We start from the raw sequence: 19,705 nt of genomic DNA, 5'->3' as shown, positions 1-19,705 counted from the left end.
AGAGCGGTGGGGAGCGAGCGCGGGAGGCCGCGGCCAGACAGGGAGCCCGTCTCTGTGCTCTCCCTGGCCCTGAGTTTCTTCCATGGCTGCCGCCTCTTGGCGCCCGCTCACTGAGCTGCAAGACTTGGGAAACCAGCATGCACACTGCTCATTCTCTGCTCTCTTCTAGCCTGCCCCCCTCCTTCCTTTTTCCTCTCTCTTGTGCCTTCCTTCCCTTCCTCCCCCTCTCTCTCTCTACCAGGCTTACCTCACTGGGGCCGGTGGCTTCTTCCTCCGTGACGCATTTGCAGCAGCCTGGGGTGCTCAGTGGCAAAAGCGGGCGGAGGTTGCCGAGGGGCTGGGCCAGGCGCGATCTCTGGGTTCTCTCCTTGGCGGTGGTGGCGGCGGCGGCGGCAACGGGCGAGGCAGCCCCGCGCGGGCAGCACCAGAACTGGTCGGTGATTTAGGTAGTTTCCTGTTGTTGGGATCCACCTTTCTCTCGACAGCACGACACTGCCTTCATTACTTCAGTTGAAATCGTCTCCAGGTACCTGTGCGCGCGGGGGCTGGGCCGGACGGGGCGTCAAGGCCCTGGTCGTGCCAGGCCTGCGGTGGCAACCTCGGCTTTCCCTGCGCAGAAGCCTTGTGTTTTCCTCCTTAGCGCTGTGCCAGCTGGCGGCTTCCCCCGCACCCCAAACCTGGCCCGGAGCAGGTACGGTGGTCAGGTTAGCTGCTAACTCGCAGATGCTGGGGGCGTGGTAGGAATTCTGGGCCCCGGGCCATTCAAGGTCAGGGGCGCATACTTCCATCCTGAGCTTCCCCCACTCTAGGCCTAGCGCCTGGCCTGGGACCCCGCCATTCTCTTGTAAGGCTGGAACACAAACACACACACCCCAGTCTGGGGTGTGAGCTCAGGAAAGATCGCTTTGCCAGTGGAGACCCAGGCTGAAGAAGGAGAAACAGGGTGCACAGCCTTGTCACTTACCCTCCTCTCTGTAAGCGCGGCCTCTGCTCCCAGGAGTTACCTTTTTTCTTCCTTCCCCCCCCCCTCCTTCCTTCTTCTTTCATCGCTTTTCTTTTTTTCTTTTCTCCTTCCTTCCTTCCTTTCTTTCTCTTTTATTTTTCTTTCATCTTCCATCTCTGTCCCATTCTCTCTCTCTCCCCCTTCTCTTCTTTCCAAATCATCCTTCAGAAGAAGTCCAGGGCTGGCTTCAGGATAGCCTAGGGATCTCATTTTCCTCTGTGCTCTCAAGTAGAGGTCAGAGTACGCCGTGGAAGGACCCGCGTGGGGCGGCTGTCGAGCAACGTGGGTTTTGGCCTGTTGTGCCGCCGTGCAGACAAGGCCTCGGTTATGATCACGACCGTATGGCGGCGGCCTTGGTTTCCTTCTCCGCGGGTCGCTAACAGCTGACTGGGAGATCCGATGAGGGGGCATCTATGGCGTTCTTTTGTGCCCACACCGAGGGCAGCGAGGGCTTCGCCAGCTTCAGTGGGGACTCGAGGCTGGGACCATGTCTGAAGCCCAGCCAGGCTCGGTGGAGCCTGGCCACTCAGGGAGCTCCGCAGGGAAGCTGCTTACTGGCTCTTCCGGGCTTGCGGGTCCTAGCTCAGGCTTTGACTGCAATGGAGTCCCGCTAGAGAAAAGCTTGACTGCCTGCTTGCTAGTGGCTTCTGTCAGGTTCAAAATATGTTAGATACTGCACAATTGTAAAAGTGGGTACTGGAGAAAGGGACCCTTCCAGCGCCAGTCTGTTTCAAATAGGTGAAAGGAATCCCAAATTCCAGAGCCACTGAGATACAAATTTGAGTCCTTGTTTCAAGTTGTAGTCTAACCTATGGAATCCAGTCTGACCATTCTCGCTACTGAAAACTGAAAAGAAAACATCCCTCTCTACCCCCCAGCACACACACAATTATGCCTTCAGACTCATACCCACAGAGCTGTGCTTCCTTTCCCAGCTTGGGGTGGGGGTCCAGGAACTGTTTTCATTGCTCAGCTCACCGACCTGTTATCTGAAAGGCAGGCACACCCGGTTCCCTTCAACTCCTTTCTGCCATTTTCTAGATCAAGGTATTGGACTTGTTTCAGAGATCAAGGTTTTAGAAGAACTCTCAGTTGAGAAGGGGCAAATTGTAATTCCACACATTTATAATTTCTATATGCACATGCAGTCTTTTTTACTTCCAAAATAAAAACAAAGTTCTGAATATTCTGACCCCAAACCTCTGGGCTGAAGAGGGAAAATATTTGGTTTTGTGATCCCCTTTCCTCTTACAGACACCAGTAAAGGCTGCTTTAACACTCGACGCCTGCTAATTATTTAGTAGTTGTCCTATTTGGAGGCTAAGACTATTTAAAGGAACAGTCTTTCTATTTAAAAAAAATTACTAATAATAATCCATTTCGTCCTAGGGTATAAAAAGTGGAAAAGGGAGCGCGATGTGCCCAGCCGGTTTGCAGACAATTACAATTAGGAGCAAAGGTTTCCTCCAGGATTAATTTTTTAAATGAAACGCTCAGAGGCCCCGCGGACTGCCGGATATTTAGGACACCTTGGGCTGCGGTGGGGGTGGGAATGACGCGGAGGAATTTACAGGGAAAGGAAAATATTAAGGGGGGAGGGGACTGAGGCGGCCAGGATGGGCCACGTCGGAGTTCATTGTGTCGGCCACTTCTCTCTTCCCGGCGCAGGCGGAGGAAGGGGCACCAGGCCGGTATCCGCGCGTTTCTCAGCCTTCCTCTGGGGAAAAGCTTGGCATTTGGGGGTCCTCTCCCGGGATAAGAATGTGTCAGGGTGTTTGGGAGGGGATTACTGGAACTGTTGGTGAGGATGAAGGGAAAAGAGAGAGATGGAAGTGCCCGGGGCCTCTGGCCTCGCCGCCAGGGGAGTGGGCTAATGAGAAACACACTCTTGCAAGCACAGTATTCACACGTGAATTTAATTACCTCGTTTCTAGGAATCGCTGCTTTCTGTTCGGAATTGGGGTGGGTTTTTTCTTCCAATTAACAGAATGGCTGCTGCCTTTTAATTTACCCCCGCTTCAAAGACTCTAAGGGGTGAGAAATAACATGTCCAATTTGGTTAGGCCAAGGGATGGGATTAAAGTCAATGCCCCTTGCCCCTCCTCGTTTTAATTTCTAGCCCTGGACTTGAGCTGTGAGTAACTCTGCAGAGTCACTTTGTCCCATGGGTAACCAAGGCGGGGCCTGGGGCGGTGACCAGAAATGAAAAAAGGAGCCCTGAAGGCTCTACTGGGCCCAGGAACCGGCCACTATGGTGCGGGCTTCCCAGCCCCTACAGGCGCGGGGTTCCTTAGGCAGGGCTGCCTTGTGGCCAGCCGAACTCGCCTTCCATTGATGTAGTCTGGCGTTTTTTCCCAGCTTGGTTCTGGGAGAGCTTGGAGGCTTTGCGGAGCTCAGTGCTTTAGGGCCTTCAACAATAAAGCACAGGTCCGGGACGCCAGCCGTCTCCCCCCAGGGATCGTGATTCCCTGCTGACCACGAGCAAGGCGGGCTAGGTGCGCGTGTGTGCGGGGTCGCGAGCCCGGAGCCAAGCGCGTGGCACAGCCAGGCCTTCAAACCCTTCGCCTAGGGGGTGGCTGGCTGCTCCCTCTCCTCGGTGGGGCCTTCGTTGGAGAAGCAGAGGAGAATTTGGGGGGTGCCCGGGGTTTCGGTGCTCCAGTCGAGCAGGCTTGGGGGGGGGGTCACAGCAGGCGATGCCTCGTCGGCGGCCAGTCCCTGCCCCGACGCGCTCTCGCAAGGAGGGTGGCGGCTCCGTTTGGGACGGATACAGCGTTGAATTTGACTTTTCACGGCAGGCCAGGGGTAAACTCACATCTTCCGGGGACCGCAGGGATTATTTACAGGGAACTCGCCAACCAAACACAACAATCTAATTTAACCTTTCCAAGTCCTCATAAATTTTTACAGCTGGGAGCCATGGCGAAGCAAACGAATCTGTTGGTTGTTCCCGACTTCCCACCAGCCTTTGTGGCTTCTGAAACAATAACTCCTTATGAAATATCATAAATATAGATTTAAATACAGTAGAGCGAGAATGCGATTTGGCTGCTTTTTTATGGCTTCAATTATTATCTAATTTTATGTGAGGGGCTCGGCTGGCCGCGCTCGCACGCGGGATCCGCGCCTTCTGATGGTGTGATTAATTGTGATATAAAATAGTCCGCTGAAGAAGTGTGTGTGGTGGGAGGGGGCCAGGGGAGAGTATGGAGGCAAGGCCAGATTTGATCTTTTAATCTTCGTTGGCCACAATTAAAACAAACCCGATCGTGGAGCAGCGCGATCCCTTTGCATAAAAACATATGGCTTTTGCTATAAAAATTATGACTGCAAAACACCGGACCATTAATAGCGTGCGGAGTGATTTACGCGTTATTGTTCTGCCGGGCGGACACGTGACGCGTGCGGCCAATGGGGGCGCGGGCGCCGGCAACTTATTAGGTGACTGTACTTCCCCCCCTGGTGCCACCAAGTTGTTACATGAAATCTGCAGTTTCATAATTTCCGCGGGCCGGGCCGGCCAGGCACGGGGCACGGCAATGGCCACCACCGGGGCCCTGGGCAACTACTACGTGGACTCTTTCCTGCTGGGCGCCGACGCCGGCGATGAGCTGAGCGCGGGCCGCTACGCACCGGGGACCCTGGGCCAGCCCCCCCGGCAGGCGGCGGCACTGGCCGAGCACCCCGACTTCAGCCCGTGCAGCTTCCAGTCCAAGGCGGCGGTGTTTGGCGCCTCGTGGAACCCGGTGCACGCGGCGGGCGCCAACGCCGTGCCCACTGCGGTGTACCACCACCATCACCACCACCCCTACGTGCACCCCCAGGCGCCCGTGGCGGCGGCGGCCCCGGACGGCAGGTACATGCGCTCCTGGCTGGAGCCCACGCCCGGCGCGCTCTCCTTCGCGGGCTTGCCCTCCAGCCGGCCTTACGGCATTAAACCTGAACCGCTGTCGGCCAGAAGGGGTGACTGTCCCACGCTTGACACTCACACTTTGTCCCTGACTGACTATGCTTGTGGTTCTCCTCCAGTTGATAGAGAAAAACAACCCAGCGAAGGCGCCTTCTCGGAAAACAATGCTGAGAGTGAGAGCAGCGGAGACAAGCCCCCCATCGACCCCAGTAAGTGTCTCCTCCCTCCAAACCCGCCGCCGCCTCCACGCCGGCCACCTGGATCTGCCGGTTCGACAGCTTTCTCTCCAGCCTGCCTTCGCCCTCACTGGGAGCCTCCTGAGCTGGGGCAGAGAGCCAGAAGTTGGTGTTTGGGACGCCTCGGATGGGGCCCCAAGTCCAGACAGCAGGGACGAGCTGGCCTCGGGGCTGGGGGTAGAGGAGGAGGCTGCTGCAGCGAGAGGGGGCGGGGCGGGCGCTTTGGGCCGAGCCAAGACCGGCCGCCCCTCTCCTTTGCTGCCCGGGCCCAGGACTGAGATACTTCGGGCCGTTCTTCGAAAGCAGCGCAGCGGAGGGAGTCTTTTGTGCTGCGAGATTGTCCGCGAGCGGCTGCAGCAACGGCAAGCAGCGGGGCAGCCTGATCCAGGATGCTGGGAGGTGTGGGGGGGAGGCAGATTCCATCCACTTCTTGCCTTCAGCCGGTGGCGGCATAAATCCTGCCCAAGATGAGGCTGCGGGCGACTGACCACGAGGGTCCCCATGCTAGATTATTCAAATAAGATGGAGACGTGATCAACGGCCTTGGGGCGCCCTCCCGGCCTGCCCAGTTCCCGCGGCCTTCCAGGAAGGTCAAATACGGAGTGGGGAGAATAGAAGGAAAGGTGGGGACGGGAAGACCGAGTCAGTGAGAGGGAGAAAAGTGTTAATCTTGTACACGAATATAGGGCAGCGTGGTTTCCCTCTGCGTGGCAAGAAGGAAATCTGTTTTTAAATTTCACTCTTTACACAATGTAAAGAAAGTGGGAGAAAGGAGGGAAGGGGACAAGACCGAAGAGGAGAAAGAAGGGCCACGGTGGGGAGGGGGGAGCTGAGGTTTTACTACGTGGAATTGTGAGTGACCGTCTGTGCGTCTGTCTGCCCGGGTTCCATTGTGTCTGAGGCTGGGCTGCCTCCCTAACCAATTCAGCAGCTTCCTGCACTTCGGCCAGAGACCCTAGGAGGCTCCCCAGCCTCCCGCCGGGGGTGCTTCTCCTTCTCAACCCAGTGTCTCTCTCCTCCGCAGATAACCCGGCGGCCAACTGGCTTCACGCGCGCTCCACGCGGAAGAAGCGCTGCCCCTATACGAAACACCAGACGCTGGAACTGGAGAAAGAGTTTCTGTTCAACATGTACCTCACCAGGGACCGCAGGTATGAGGTGGCCCGACTGCTCAACCTCACCGAGAGGCAGGTCAAAATCTGGTTCCAGAACCGCAGGATGAAAATGAAGAAAATCAACAAGGACCGAGCAAAAGACGAGTGACGCCATCTGGGTTCATTTAGAAACGAGAGCCAGCTAGAGAGAAAGAGAAAGGGCCGCCTGTCCCCTTCTCCCTTCTTTCACCCCAGCCTCAGCCTCCACCACCCCGCACAAAGCGGCTCTAATCACCAGGCCTCATCTCCCCCCTGGCAGACCCTGCTCAGGCTGGCTCCTAGGCCTGCCGCTTTGATGGAGGAGGTATTGTAAGTTTTCCATTTTCTGTAAGACAAAAAGAAAAGAAAAGAAAAAGTAGGGGGCATTAGCTCTAACGGCTGTGTGTGCTAGCTTGTACATATATATTTTTAAAAATCTACCTGTTCCTGATTTAAAACAAAAGGGGGGGGGACTACCTTTTTATAATGCACAATTGTTGGCAGGCTGTATAGATTTTAGTCTGTGTAGTTAATTTAATTTGCTCTTTGTGGGGCAGATCGCTCTGCTGAGATACTTGAACACTGTGTTTTATTGTGGTAATTATGTTTTGTGACTCAAATTTCTGTGTACTGGGTAATGCACCCGTTGTGATTGTGAAAGCTAGAATTCAATTTGAACTCAGGTTGTTTATGGGGAGGGGGGAGAGTTGCATAGAGTATAGCTCTGTAGTGGAATATGTCTTCTGTATAACTAGGCTGTTATCCTATGATTGTAAACTAGCTGTAAGAATTTCCTAGTGAAATAAAATTTTTAAAAAGAAAAGAAAAAGGTTCTCCAGGAAGCATAGATTCATGGTTTTCTCCACTTTTGAAATATGGGCATTTTAATCTCTACATGCTCTATAGTTCTGTCTTGTTCATTGTATATGTAATCTATATATTAGAGAAAAAGTACATAATCAAACAAGCTTGAATATTGTTTTTGCACCAAACAGTGAGGAAATTCGGAGCTATACATATGTGCAGAAGGTTACTACCTATGGTTTACGCTTAATTTAAACCGGGGGAAAAATGAATGCTTATTGTAACGGAGTTAATTTTATTGATAATAAATTATACACTATGAAACCGCCATTGGGCTACTGTAGATTTGTATCCTTGATAAATCGGGGGTTTTCATCGGGCTAAACATACACTGTATATTTTGCAATAGTTACCTCAAGGCCTACTGACCAAATTGTTGTGTTGAGATGATATTTAACTTTTTGCCAAATAAAATATATTGATTCTTTTTTATTTTTTGCGGGTCTGCTCTTTGCACCTTCTTCTTTGGGGCAGGGGAGCCTGGGTAGACTCTCCAGTTGGGGGCCGTACTGGGGTGGGAGGAAAGAACCCTAATTTTGCCTCTGGCGGGCTTTTGGGAGCCAGGACCTGCCGCAGTCAGCCTGGATGGGCCTAAGCTCTTTTAACAAGGCCAGCTGCCTGGCCGCGCAAGCAGCGGAGGAAAGCAGGCTGGGAAACTGGGCGGTGAGGCCAGGACCCCAGCCTTGTGTCTATCTTGCTGGACTGGGGGAAGCCTTTAAGTAGCTGAGCTGGGGTCCCTGGTATCGCTCGTCAGTAGCAGTGGGGAGGCCACTCTCTCACCCTGGTGTCCCAAGAAATTTCCCAAACCCAAGCCCAGAGAGACGCCTGGGGCCTTCCCTGGCAGGGTGCGGGAAGTGGTGGAGTGGGCACGTCTTCAGGAGGCTCTGCAGAGGAAAACAGGGGCCCAACCAGGCCAACGTGCCCGCCCGGGCAAACATTTGAGGGATTGCAGGGGACCGAAGACCTGCACCCCTGCCCCCTCCCACGTCCTGCCAGCCTGGCCCAGGAGAATCCGGGTCTTGCACCAGAAACCTTTCCCGAGCACAAGTCCTGGCAGAGGCCAGGCCAAGGCAAGCGATGAGCCCTGAAGCCCCATAAAAGAAAATGAGGGCTGTTACCGTTTATGGGGTGTAAAGAGCTGGGGGGTTGGGGGGTGACCACAACTTCGGAGGACGAGCACCTTCCAGATGTAGGCTGAGGTTCAGCCTCGCTTCTCCCCCCTTTTCTTCTCTTGCCTCCCCCCCCCCACTTCTACAAAGTTGGCTGGGTTCTAACGCGTAAAGGGAGAACCAGGGCGCGAGTAGATGGGACAGCCCCCCATCCCACCCCCGCCACCAGGTTGGGACGCCCTCTGTTGTTGCAGACAGAAGGAACTTCAAAGAATGGGCAGTAAGGGTGTGCCATAAAGGCCGGGTCTGCGAACTGTCTGGAATTCGATCCTTAATGAATTTACAACTGTCCAGCCCCAATTAGGATATTCCACCAAAGCCCTTTCATTTGTTAGCTCTGTCTGCAGCCGATAAAGCGGCTGCGGAAACAGCTCTTTTATGGACATTGCCCCCTCCACGGTGTAGATTCCGGGCTCCACGCGGACCCCAGGGGACTGAGTTTTCGCCTCCCCAACCCCCGCGTGTGCGAAGCGCTGTCCCTCCGCCCTCCACCCAGCCTGGTGGTGGCTGCCAAAGTCCCGACAGACTGGGGCTGCTGAGGCTGCAGTGCCAAGAGGAGGCCAGCAGATGGCAGTGTGGCTCCACGCAAGAGCCGCCCGCGCCGCCATCTCCCGCCGCCACGACCCTGGGAAGTTCCTAAGATGTCGACTTGACACGAACCTTTCTGGAATGGGAGCCGCAGTTGAGTGTGAAAGCAGTCGTGTATTTTCCGCGCTGCTCATGCCGGGCTAGAAGCCTAGAGGCTAAACAAGCAAGCGGCGGGGACTTGCGTGACCCTCACCGTTCGCTCCTCCCTGGCGCTGTCAAGAGGGCCCAGCGCGGTGGGGCTGCGGCTTTCCTGGTGGCTGCGGGGCTGCAGCTCCACGAACGGGTACGGCTCCAGGGTCACCGTCCTCAGCCCGGGACAGGCTTCGGGGCGGGGAGGTGCGGGGACCCCTGCTGACCAGCGAACCAACACGCGGAGGACCCCCCAGAGGGCGTGCAGAGGGCGCATATGGTAGCTTCGGGTCCCTGGAGACCCAGAGACCCGCAAATCCTGCGCCCTGGTTCAGAACCCGGCAAACCAGCACCTGGAGAGAGCGCCAGGACCCCGGGACCCGGCCGACTTGAACTCGTGACAATAAAATTAGGCGGGTGAAAATTGGGCATAACGACATTCTTGGCGAGTGACCAGTGTAAATCTGCCCGCCGAGTTGGCCAGGATGGGGAATCCCGGAGGACAGATAAGGAACCGCTTTGGTTATCCTAAAATAAATGTGATGTTTGAAATAACCATTCTAATAATAGCACCCGAGCTCCAGAGCTGGCGCTCACGTCGTGGAAGCCGCCCTTACTTTCTCTGGCCGCGGTCTTTCCTGGGCTGTAAAGGTACCGAAGCCACTCTGGAGTCCCCCGTTCAGGAGGCCAGAGGGGAGGGGACCCCGATCCGACCACATTCCGGAACCTCTGCGGAGGTGGCCTCGAGCCCAAGTGCAAGGACCAGCGACGGGAGCAGAATGAGTTCAGAGGGAAAACGCAAAAGCAAACAGAAAACCCTTCGAAGCACCCTGGAGCCCTGTGAACACGCCGCACACCGCATTTATTTGGGTCGTAATAGTCTCCACCGAGTCCACAAAATGTTTACAAGCCGCACCTCTGTGCTGTGCACATTGTAAAACCGGGGGCTGGATTTCGGCGGATGTCTCTGCGGGCGTCTGCTCTCCTCTCCTCTCCTTTTCCCCCTTTCCCCACTCTCCCCCGCTTTTCTCTGTCTATACAAGCACACACACGTTGGTGTTACAGACACAAGCCTTCGTCATATTTCTGTATATAACACACCATATTTCACAGCATTTGATCGTACGAAGGGTTTAATAGCTTCCCCAAGAGTCACCCAGGGCTGTGTATCCAAGCCCCAGATAGAAAGCTCGATTTATGTAACTACAAATAAACGGTGAAGTCACAGATGGGTGGCGGCCGCTTCTCCCCACCGATCACCGAGGCCCCAGGTAGGTGCAGGCTGCCCGGGCTCTCGCGGACTGCCCGGCGGGGCCTCCCTCGCCCTTGGCAGGCTGGCGGCTCCCTCTCGGCTGCCCGGGAGCGGCTTCCCCACAGCGGACCTTCGCCCAGGCAAGAGCCCGCGCCGCCCGAGCTCATTTGCACGCGTCGGGGACGGATCTGTCCCCGCACCCAGGCTGGGACAGCTCACTGGGTGGAAGACAGACGCGCCGCTCGTGCGAGGGACGCGGGTGGGAACAGTGCAGAAGCAAACGGTCAGCCGCCAGGCTCTCCTGCGGGCGCCACTCGCCGCGCGAGCTGGGCTTACGTTCTTAACTGGATTTCAATATACAGGACTACCTGGTAACAAGAAGCAGGGGAAATACACTGTGCCGGAAGATGGGAAGCCAGCTCAAGGAGAGCAGGGGAAAAGATCTAAAATTAGCTGGCTGGTGAGAAACCTGCCTACCTGTGCCCGCTCCAAGTCTAGCGCCAACGAGCATTTCTGTGACTATTATCGATAACACATAACCCGGCGCATTTGAGTCTTTTCAGTCAAATTAGGGCACCAGTGGCTCGACAACACGCGATTAAAGAGGCCTTATGAAAAGCCTGATTTTGTCAGGCCTTTTCGTTTTAAAATCCTACCCCAGAAGGCAGGAGGGGACAGAGAAGCACAGAAACGAAAGGGAGGTTTCGGTGCCCGCAGGAGGCGGCCCAGTTGGCTGACTAGGCCCAGAAGGTCCGAGGCATTACGGGCAGTATCCGGATCTTCCTTGGCCGGGGCCGAGAAGCAGCGCGTCCTGCCAGAAACGCTTGGACGCGCGCGGGCAAAATCCGGGCAGGGATGAGCCTGCCGCGCGGGCGCTCAGCCCTCCCTTGGCGGGGAAGTGCGTTCCTTCCCCACGCTCCCCGAAATTGCTCTCCTCTCCTCCTCTCGGGCTGTCGGGTCGCCTTGCTTAGGGCAGGTTCTACTTTAAACACCATCGCTGTGGGACACTCCAGCCGCCTGAGTCTAGACAGACAGCGGCGGCAGGGCCGGGGTCTTTCTCTTTGCGTCTTGCTCTGTCACCCTAGAAACAATTTATTGGTCTAAAGCCGTCTAATTCCGCCTCTTTGATCTCCTAGCCTTCTCCTTGTTTACTTCGTCTTCCTTTAACTTTCTTAGGTTTGTATTTCCTGCCAGAAGGCGATGCTATTTGGAATATTTGGGGTTTTTACCCCCTCAATTCCCCATCCGAGACAAAGTATCATCCCTATCCGCCATAAAGGGCATCTCAGGATATTGCCCCCCATGATCTCTATACCCTGGGGGGAGACTGCCCAGTACCCACCTGAGGTGGCAGCCCCTGCCTCCCCACCCAAGCCCAGGCGGTTCACTAGGCAGAAGCTGGGGCTCCCTTGAATCCTGATCTGATCCCTCCCTCTGCCTTTTGTGCCCTGGGTCCCCCTGAGAGGCTGCAGTGAACAAGGGCGGCTGTACCCTCTGAAAGTGATGGGAAGTGCTTTGTACACAAGGAACCAAACTCTATAATTTAGAGGAGAATTTCCGGGGCAATTCCATTGTGAGGTCGGGTTTATGGTGTGCAATCTAGCTGGGCAGTAAAAGGTGGCTGGGCTTCCAGCATGGCCTGGGCAGTTTATGAGGCGTGTAGGGGCAGGGTTCGCCCCCCAGCCTCCACTGAGCGGTGGGTGGCGGGTGCTTGGTCCAACATTGTGCAGGGGCTGGAGGCCTGGGAAGGTAGGTGCCACAAGTTGGGGGCCTGGATGGGAGGGAGTGAGACTACTGTGCGCTCAGCTCTCTGTGAGCCGGTACTTGGAAAGGTAAAGCTGCAACAGCTGGGCGGTCTTTGGGGAGGGGTCTCCCTATTTGTTTTTGGTGTCTCCAAAAAAAATGGAGGTCCATAGTGGGCTGCAATTCCCAGGCACCTGGGTCCCCTCTCTCCTTTCCAAATCGGCTCTAAAGCGTGTATTGCTCCCAGGCACCCAGGCTCACGAGGTGGAGGCCCAGGGGCGGTGGGTGTGAAGGCTGCCAGAAACCTCACGGTGATGGGGGTGCTTGGAAAGGTGCAGGGCCCAAGGTTTCTACAAGCTGCAGGAAAGAGACTCGTCTCCCCATGAGCCAGGAGGAACCAAGGGTTGTGTAGAGGACAAAGGAATGTTCAGCCATGTATTGGGCTGCCGGACGCCAGCCAGGTGCCCACGAGTGAACACACACAGCCTGCAGGGCCGCGGTGTCTGTGAGAAGGGAAGGGAAACCCACGTTAATAAATCTGTTGGCAAATGAGGCTCATTAATAGATAAATATTTCACTGCTTCCTTTAGGGCTGATAAACAGTAGGCCGCCGATTAAGGAAAGGAAGCTGGGAAACGTTGACTTTATTCGAACCACATGGTTCCAGTTTGCGGTGGCGTTCTCGCTGCAGCTGCAAGGGACACTGCGCCTGCCCTGTCTGGATCAGAGTCTAAGTCCGGCCTGTAGCCCGCTGGACCTGGGCTGGTGGGAGACGTGGGCAAAGAGTCGATTTGTCCAATGCCGAGACCTGCCCACAGGCCACCGTGGGGCGGGCGGGTGCGCGGGGTGCAGGTTCCCGGGGCTGGGTCAGCGGACAGGAGAGCGACAGGGAGGATCCACAAGCTTGGTCTGGGGTTCACTAATAGGCATGAGTGGGCTGCGCTGGACCGACCCGGCGCGGCGTCCGCAGACCCCAGCGCCTGGGTTGGCGGCCGGCTGGGCGCCCCGGCAGAGCCTCCGGGTGCTTTTCCGCAGAATGCGCCAGCCCTGCCGGGTACGGGCCGACTCGTTGGTCGCATATTTGAGCCTCTTCCCCTTCCATTCTAGGCGGCCGCGGGCCCCGCGGAGCTAGACCACCTGTGAGGGCTGCTGAGATTGGCCGAGGCGGTCATGTGGGCGGTCACGTGCTGCGGCGAGCTCCGTCCAAAAGAAAATGGGGTTTGGTGTAAATCTGGGGGTGTAATGTTATCATATATCACGCTACCTCGTAAAACCGACACTGAAAGCTGCCGGACAACAAATCACAGGTCAAAATTATGAGTTCTTCGTATTATGTGAACGCGCTTTTTAGCAAATATACGGCGGGGGCTTCTCTGTTCCAAAATGCCGAGCCGACTTCTTGCTCCTTTGCGCCCAACTCGCAGAGAAGCGGCTATGGGGCGGGGGCCGGCGCCTTCGCCTCGACCGTACCGGGCTTATACAATGTCAACAGCCCCCTTTACCAGAGCCCCTTTGCCTCGGGCTACGGCCTGGGCGCCGATGCCTACGGCAACCTGCCCTGCGCCTCCTACGACCAAAACATCCCCGGGCTCTGCAGTGACCTGGCCAAAGGCGCCTGCGACAAGGCGGACGAGGGCGCTCTGCACGGCCCGGCCGAGGCCAGTTTCCGCATCTACCCCTGGATGCGGTCTTCAGGTAGGCGCAGCCGCTAGGCGGGCCGGGCGGGCTGGCGGAGCGGGCGCCGGGATCGCAGAGCGCGGGGCCTGGGAGAGCGGGGCCAGGCAGCTGCGAGCGGGCGGCCCCGTGACTCCCGGCGGCGCTGCCTTTCTGGTTTTAATTAGAGCCGAGGCGCCATTGCGTGGAGCCCATAGCATTGTATGTAAATGAGGCTCATAAAACTTTTTATGGCCCAATTAATGGGTTTGATCCTCGTAAATTTATTTAACTTAATTTGCCTTGGAATTTTACCATTAAGTTTGTTCGCTATTCTCTCCGCTCTCCATTTCTTCTCTCTCCCTCCCTCCTTCTTTTTCTTTCTGCCTGGCTTTTCTTTCTCAAAAGCAGGGAGGACCAAGCCCTCCAAGTCCCCTCATTCGCCCTTGTGCCATGGGGCCATTTCAAGTCGTCGGCCGGGAAGGAACTGGGACAGAGGGTCGGAATGCCCTAGGAAAGTCCTGGGCATGGGGGCGCAGGCTGCTGGGGAGGGTCGCCCACTCCCTGGAAAGGCGGGGAAGCAGTCCGGCTCGCCTCTGAATGGCAAAAGTGCAGCGTCTCCCACTTGCCCACTCTCTATATTTACAATTTCCCTTTGTCGGGGGAAACAGGACATTGTGGAAGCGTAGCCGGCTGGAAAGGGAGGTTGTAAAATTGGGATTCTGTGCCTTCGCTCCGTAGAGAGCAGCCTGCCTGTCTGGCACCGCACTTGGGGTCCTCCGCTAACACTCCCCTCCTCCCCAGCGCAGTTCCAGGCGTGGGGCGGAGGGGGACGTGCTCCTGGCTCCGGGAGGGGAGGAAGGTGCAGGCTCTGGGACAGCAGCCTGGCTAACGCACTGTCCTGTCGGCGTCCCTGTCTGCTTGTCTGTCTGTCCGCATGTCCGTCTGCTCTCAGGACCCGACAGGAAGCGAGGCCGCCAGACCTACACGCGCTACCAGACCCTGGAGCTGGAGAAGGAGTTCCACTTCAACCGCTACCTGACGCGGCGCCGCCGCATCGAGATCGCCCACGCGCTCTGCCTCACCGAGCGCCAGATCAAGATCTGGTTCCAGAACCGCCGCATGAAGTGGAAGAAAGAGCATAAGGACGAGAGTCCGGCCGCCGCCTCAGCCCCCGAGGGCGCCGTGCCTGTCGCTGCAGCCGCTGCCGTCGCCGCCAAGGCCGACGAGGAGGATGAAGACGAAGAGGAGGAGGAGGAGGAAGAGGAATGAGGGGCCGAGCCGGAGCCCTGGCTGTACCGGACAGTCACAAAAGCTTCTTTAAGAGACTCACTGGTTTTATTTACAAAAATTGGGGGAAATAAAAATAAAATGTAAAGAAAAAAAAAAAAAAAACAGTTCTNTCTGCTGGTGACTTTGTGAACCAAAATCAAGGCTGTTGAGGCAGAAATAATTTTTTTTTTTTTTTAAAGATGACCGGTAAGGGCTTCTTAACCCTTGACTTGGCGTTGTCAGCACCATGCTTTCCCAAGTGAGCCACGGGCCAGCCCTAAGGCAGAAATAATTTTATAAAGTTTTATTGAAAGCCAACCTTAATTAAGGATCAACCCAGGAAACACAAGCCAACAGAGTTGGAAAGTGCTGGAAAGTCCACTACCAGCAAAGGCATTTTATAAGAGAATTCCAAAAGGAGTTTTCTAAAGGGATGGGGAAAAGTGTCATTGCACTTTTCTTACAGAACACAAAAAACACAGTCATTGGTTACTGATTACATTATGGGAACCAAAAGCATTTATTTGTCACTGGAGCATGAGCTTCATGCTTCAGCTATTCTTAACAATATCTAAATGGCTTATTCAGAAACATAAGTTATGCATTAATTAACAAATCAGCAGTTCTAACCACAAATATTGTTTATGTTAAGAACAAGATGTCGACATTGAGTTCATGAAACTTATCCCAAGGTAGTGAGTTTTGGAAAACCTGCTTCGCCAGCCCTGCCGGGTACGGGCCGACTCGTTGGTCGCATATTTGAGCCTCTTCCCCTTCCATTCTAGGCGGCCGCGGGCCCCGCGGAGCTAGACCACCTGTGAGGGCTGCTGAGATTGGCCGAGGCGGTCATGTGGGCGGTCACGTGCTGCGGCGAGCTCCGTCCAAAAGAAAATGGGGTTTGGTGTAAATCTGGGGGTGTAATGTTATCATATATCACGCTACCTCGTAAAACCGACACTGAAAGCTGCCGGACAACAAATCACAGGTCAAAATTATGAGTTCTTCGTATTATGTGAACGCGCTTTTTAGCAAATATACGGCGGGGGCTTCTCTGTTCCAAAATGCCGAGCCGACTTCTTGCTCCTTTGCGCCCAACTCGCAGAGAAGCGGCTATGGGGCGGGGGCCGGCGCCTTCGCCTCGACCGTACCGGGCTTATACAATGTCAACAGCCCCCTTTACCAGAGCCCCTTTGCCTCGGGCTACGGCCTGGGCGCCGATGCCTACGGCAACCTGCCCTGCGCCTCCTACGACCAAAACATCCCCGGGCTCTGCAGTGACCTGGCCAAAGGCGCCTGCGACAAGGCGGACGAGGGCGCTCTGCACGGCCCGGCCGAGGCCAGTTTCCGCATCTACCCCTGGATGCGGTCTTCAGGTAGGCGCAGCCGCTAGGCGGGCCGGGCGGGCTGGCGGAGCGGGCGCCGGGATCGCAGAGCGCGGGGCCTGGGAGAGCGGGGCCAGGCAGCTGCGAGCGGGCGGCCCCGTGACTCCCGGCGGCGCTGCCTTTCTGGTTTTAATTAGAGCCGAGGCGCCATTGCGTGGAGCCCATAGCATTGTATGTAAATGAGGCTCATAAAACTTTTTATGGCCCAATTAATGGGTTTGATCCTCGTAAATTTATTTAACTTAATTTGCCTTGGAATTTTACCATTAAGTTTGTTCGCTATTCTCTCCGCTCTCCATTTCTTCTCTCTCCCTCCCTCCTTCTTTTTCTTTCTGCCTGGCTTTTCTTTCTCAAAAGCAGGGAGGACCAAGCCCTCCAAGTCCCCTCATTCGCCCTTGTGCCATGGGGCCATTTCAAGTCGTCGGCCGGGAAGGAACTGGGACAGAGGGTCGGAATGCCCTAGGAAAGTCCTGGGCATGGGGGCGCAGGCTGCTGGGGAGGGTCGCCCACTCCCTGGAAAGGCGGGGAAGCAGTCCGGCTCGCCTCTGAATGGCAAAAGTGCAGCGTCTCCCACTTGCCCACTCTCTATATTTACAATTTCCCTTTGTCGGGGGAAACAGGACATTGTGGAAGCGTAGCCGGCTGGAAAGGGAGGTTGTAAAATTGGGATTCTGTGCCTTCGCTCCGTAGAGAGCAGCCTGCCTGTCTGGCACCGCACTTGGGGTCCTCCGCTAACACTCCCCTCCTCCCCAGCGCAGTTCCAGGCGTGGGGCGGAGGGGGACGTGCTCCTGGCTCCGGGAGGGGAGGAAGGTGCAGGCTCTGGGACAGCAGCCTGGCTAACGCACTGTCCTGTCGGCGTCCCTGTCTGCTTGTCTGTCTGTCCGCATGTCCGTCTGCTCTCAGGACCCGACAGGAAGCGAGGCCGCCAGACCTACACGCGCTATCAGACCCTGGAGCTGGAGAAGGAGTTCCACTTCAACCGCTACCTGACGCGGCGCCGCCGCATCGAGATCGCCCACGCGCTCTGCCTCACCGAGCGCCAGATCAAGATCTGGTTCCAGAACCGCCGCATGAAGTGGAAGAAAGAGCATAAGGACGAGAGTCCGGCCGCCGCCTCAGCCCCCGAGGGCGCCGTGCCTGTCGCTGCAGCCGCTGCCGTCGCCGCCAAGGCCGACGAGGAGGATGAAGACGAAGAGGAGGAGGAGGAGGAAGAGGAATGAGGGGCCGAGCCGGAGCCCTGGCTGTACCGGACAGTCACAAAAGCTTCTTTAAGAGACTCACTGGTTTTATTTACAAAAATTGGGGGAAATAAAAATAAAATGTAAAAAAAAAAAAAAAAAAAACAGTTCTCAACCCGCACCCCACCCACCCCATCACCCACTCCACCACCCACTCCAGCTCCCAACTTTTCTGGACTGAGTGGCCTCTGAGACTGGGTCGCCTTGGGGATCCCCTTTGCCTCCGAGGACACCAACAGACACCCCAACCCCCAGCCAGCCGGCCTCCGCGCTGGCGCAGCCAAAATACTACCTAGCACAGGCCTCGGTGGGAGGCACCCCAAACTACCTATGGGCCCAGCCCCAGCGGGCCTCCATTCCCAGGAAGCCTGGACTTATCCCAACACTGGCAGACACCCAGCACCACTTGCCATACCCACAAGAACATGACTCTCAGTACTACCTATTTGCCCCAAACTACCTATTTTGTGCTGGCTGGCTTGCCTGCTACCTACTGCCCACCCCTCCCCAGTCAGGCCCCTGCTGCTTCTGCTTGCAGCCTTTGGGGTCCCTGAGGCTTTGCTGAGAAGACGCTGGGGTCCTGGGACCAGGGCACTGGCTTCTATTTAAATTGAAAAATAATATATTTATTCCAAAGCATTGTAAGTGCTGCAACCTAGAATCCCTCCTTCTCTGGCTTGGGCACCCCCAGTTCAGGCACATCACCCCTCACTCCTGGAGGGGAGCATTCCTGAGCTGGCTGCAAACCTCTGGGTTAGCTTCTGCTTAGTGGGACTGTGGAGATGCTCTCAGCCTTGCTGTCCTCTCCCCTGGCCTCTGTATCCTATTGTTCAGCCATGTCAAATATGTACACCCTGACTTTTCCTACAATAGAAAATACTGTATATTTGAACAAGATTTTTTTTTTTTTTCATATCTGTAGTCTTGGAGCTCATTTGTAGCGCAATGTCTTGACTCGGGAAGGATGTGTTAATGGAGTGACTTTGTAGCATGGTGTGTTGTCTAACTCTGTAGTGGGTGGGGAGGTCCAGTGCCCTCCCCAATGCTCTTCATCACCTTGTGTTGTCCTGTGTCCCCCTCAGTTCCAGCCTGGGGTTCAGGGAAAGCACATTTCCCAGCCCAGTTAACCGTGTTTTATGTAACAGAAAAATAAAGATGGTTGGTGACAAAAAAAAGTGTGCACTGCTTTATCCAGAGTGGCCTGGGGAAGACGAGGTGAGCATGGCTGGAGGACAAGCCCTGGCTGTGTCTGTGTGCCCAAGGAGGCAATGGAAAAGCAAAAATGGAGGGACTGACCTCAGGTCCTGGTGTCGGTGTACATGCATGTATTGGTGTACATGCATGTCACATCTCTTCTTATGTATTTTTATGTGTGAATTTGTACGGGTATGTATGTGCCTATTTTTGTATGTATGTATTTCTGTCTATGTTTGTGTGTATTTTTACATACTTTCATAATTGTGCATATTTCTGTATCCATAATTGGGTGTATGCATTTCTGTGTCCATAATTGAATGTATATATTCCCCTACGTCCATAATTGCATATGTGCCTTTCTCTGTGTAGAGACTTTTGTCTGGTTTTTGTATGTGCACAAGCATCTTCTAGATCCCATGCAAACGGAATCTTCGACAGATACATTAGGTTCTATGAACCTCCATAAATTCCGTGAGCAAATTCCAAATTCGCCCTTTCCTCTAAGGCTGTGGAGTGGGTTTGGACAAGGGTATTACCCTGCAACTTATCCTGAAATCTGTATGCGCTTTGAACCCGACCCAGGCTAGGAAACGGGATTCAGGACCTCTGCCACTGCCCCCTACCCCTCCTTCAGGCGAGGCTCCCCAGGACCCAGCACTGCAGCAGAGGTGTGCGGGGAGGATATGGGCCGCAGACCCGGGCTGCGCAGTCTCTGCAGAGGCGGCTCAGTGCAGGGAAGGACCGGGGGCTGAGGAAAGGGAGAGGGGCGAGGGGCGGTGGGGACAGCCCACAGCTTCTTGAGCTTGGCCGGCGAAGACCTGAACTCCAGACTCCTGCCTGGGTTGGCTCCGCTTCTTATGGCTTTTAATAAAACGGGGCTGAAATGATCTGCAAAACCTGCAGCCCCAACTCCGGGCGGCCTCCGTGGTAAGATGGCG

The 19,705-nt window shown here is 55.5% G+C and overlaps 3 protein-coding genes across 5 annotated transcripts; all 3 read left to right on the top strand.

Moving 5' to 3' along the window:
* The first annotated feature begins 4,127 nt into the window (after nucleotides 1-4,127).
* HOXA9 (homeobox A9) lies at nucleotides 4,128-7,575 on the top strand. The gene is made up of 2 exons (XM_008568248.1): nucleotides 4,128-5,119; nucleotides 6,171-7,575. The coding sequence occupies exons 1-2, from the start codon at nucleotides 4,303-4,305 to the stop codon at nucleotides 6,407-6,409; spliced, it is 1,056 nt and encodes a 351-aa protein (XP_008566470.1). The 5' UTR covers nucleotides 4,128-4,302; the 3' UTR covers nucleotides 6,410-7,575.
* A 5,665-nt stretch (nucleotides 7,576-13,240) lies between these two features.
* On the top strand, nucleotides 13,241-15,069 carry LOC103586897 (homeobox protein Hox-A7). Of its 2 annotated transcripts, none has more exons than XM_008568246.1 (2): nucleotides 13,241-13,719; nucleotides 14,633-15,069. In XM_008568246.1, the coding sequence occupies exons 1-2, from the start codon at nucleotides 13,341-13,343 to the stop codon at nucleotides 14,947-14,949; spliced, it is 696 nt and encodes a 231-aa protein (XP_008566468.1). In that variant the 5' UTR covers nucleotides 13,241-13,340; the 3' UTR covers nucleotides 14,950-15,069. The 2 variants fall into 2 exon arrangements, with proteins under 2 accessions (XP_008566468.1, XP_008566469.1); XM_008568247.1 differs by having other exon boundaries at nucleotides 13,302-13,719; nucleotides 14,086-14,665.
* Nucleotides 15,070-15,811: 742 nt separating this feature from the next.
* On the top strand, nucleotides 15,812-18,745 carry LOC103586895 (homeobox protein Hox-A7). Of its 2 annotated transcripts, none has more exons than XM_008568244.1 (2): nucleotides 15,812-16,322; nucleotides 17,236-18,745. In XM_008568244.1, the coding sequence occupies exons 1-2, from the start codon at nucleotides 15,944-15,946 to the stop codon at nucleotides 17,550-17,552; spliced, it is 696 nt and encodes a 231-aa protein (XP_008566466.1). In that variant the 5' UTR covers nucleotides 15,812-15,943; the 3' UTR covers nucleotides 17,553-18,745. The 2 variants fall into 2 exon arrangements, with proteins under 2 accessions (XP_008566466.1, XP_008566467.1); XM_008568245.1 differs by having other exon boundaries at nucleotides 15,905-16,322; nucleotides 16,689-17,325.
* Nucleotides 18,746-19,705: the final 960 nt, after the last annotated feature.

This window comes from Galeopterus variegatus, unplaced genomic scaffold (assembly GCF_000696425.1).
Source record: "Galeopterus variegatus unplaced genomic scaffold, G_variegatus-3.0.2 Scaffold390, whole genome shotgun sequence".
In the NCBI taxonomy this organism is placed as follows: Eukaryota; Metazoa; Chordata; class Mammalia; order Dermoptera; family Cynocephalidae; genus Galeopterus; species Galeopterus variegatus.
This window is presented reverse-complemented; position numbering and strand designations above follow the sequence as displayed.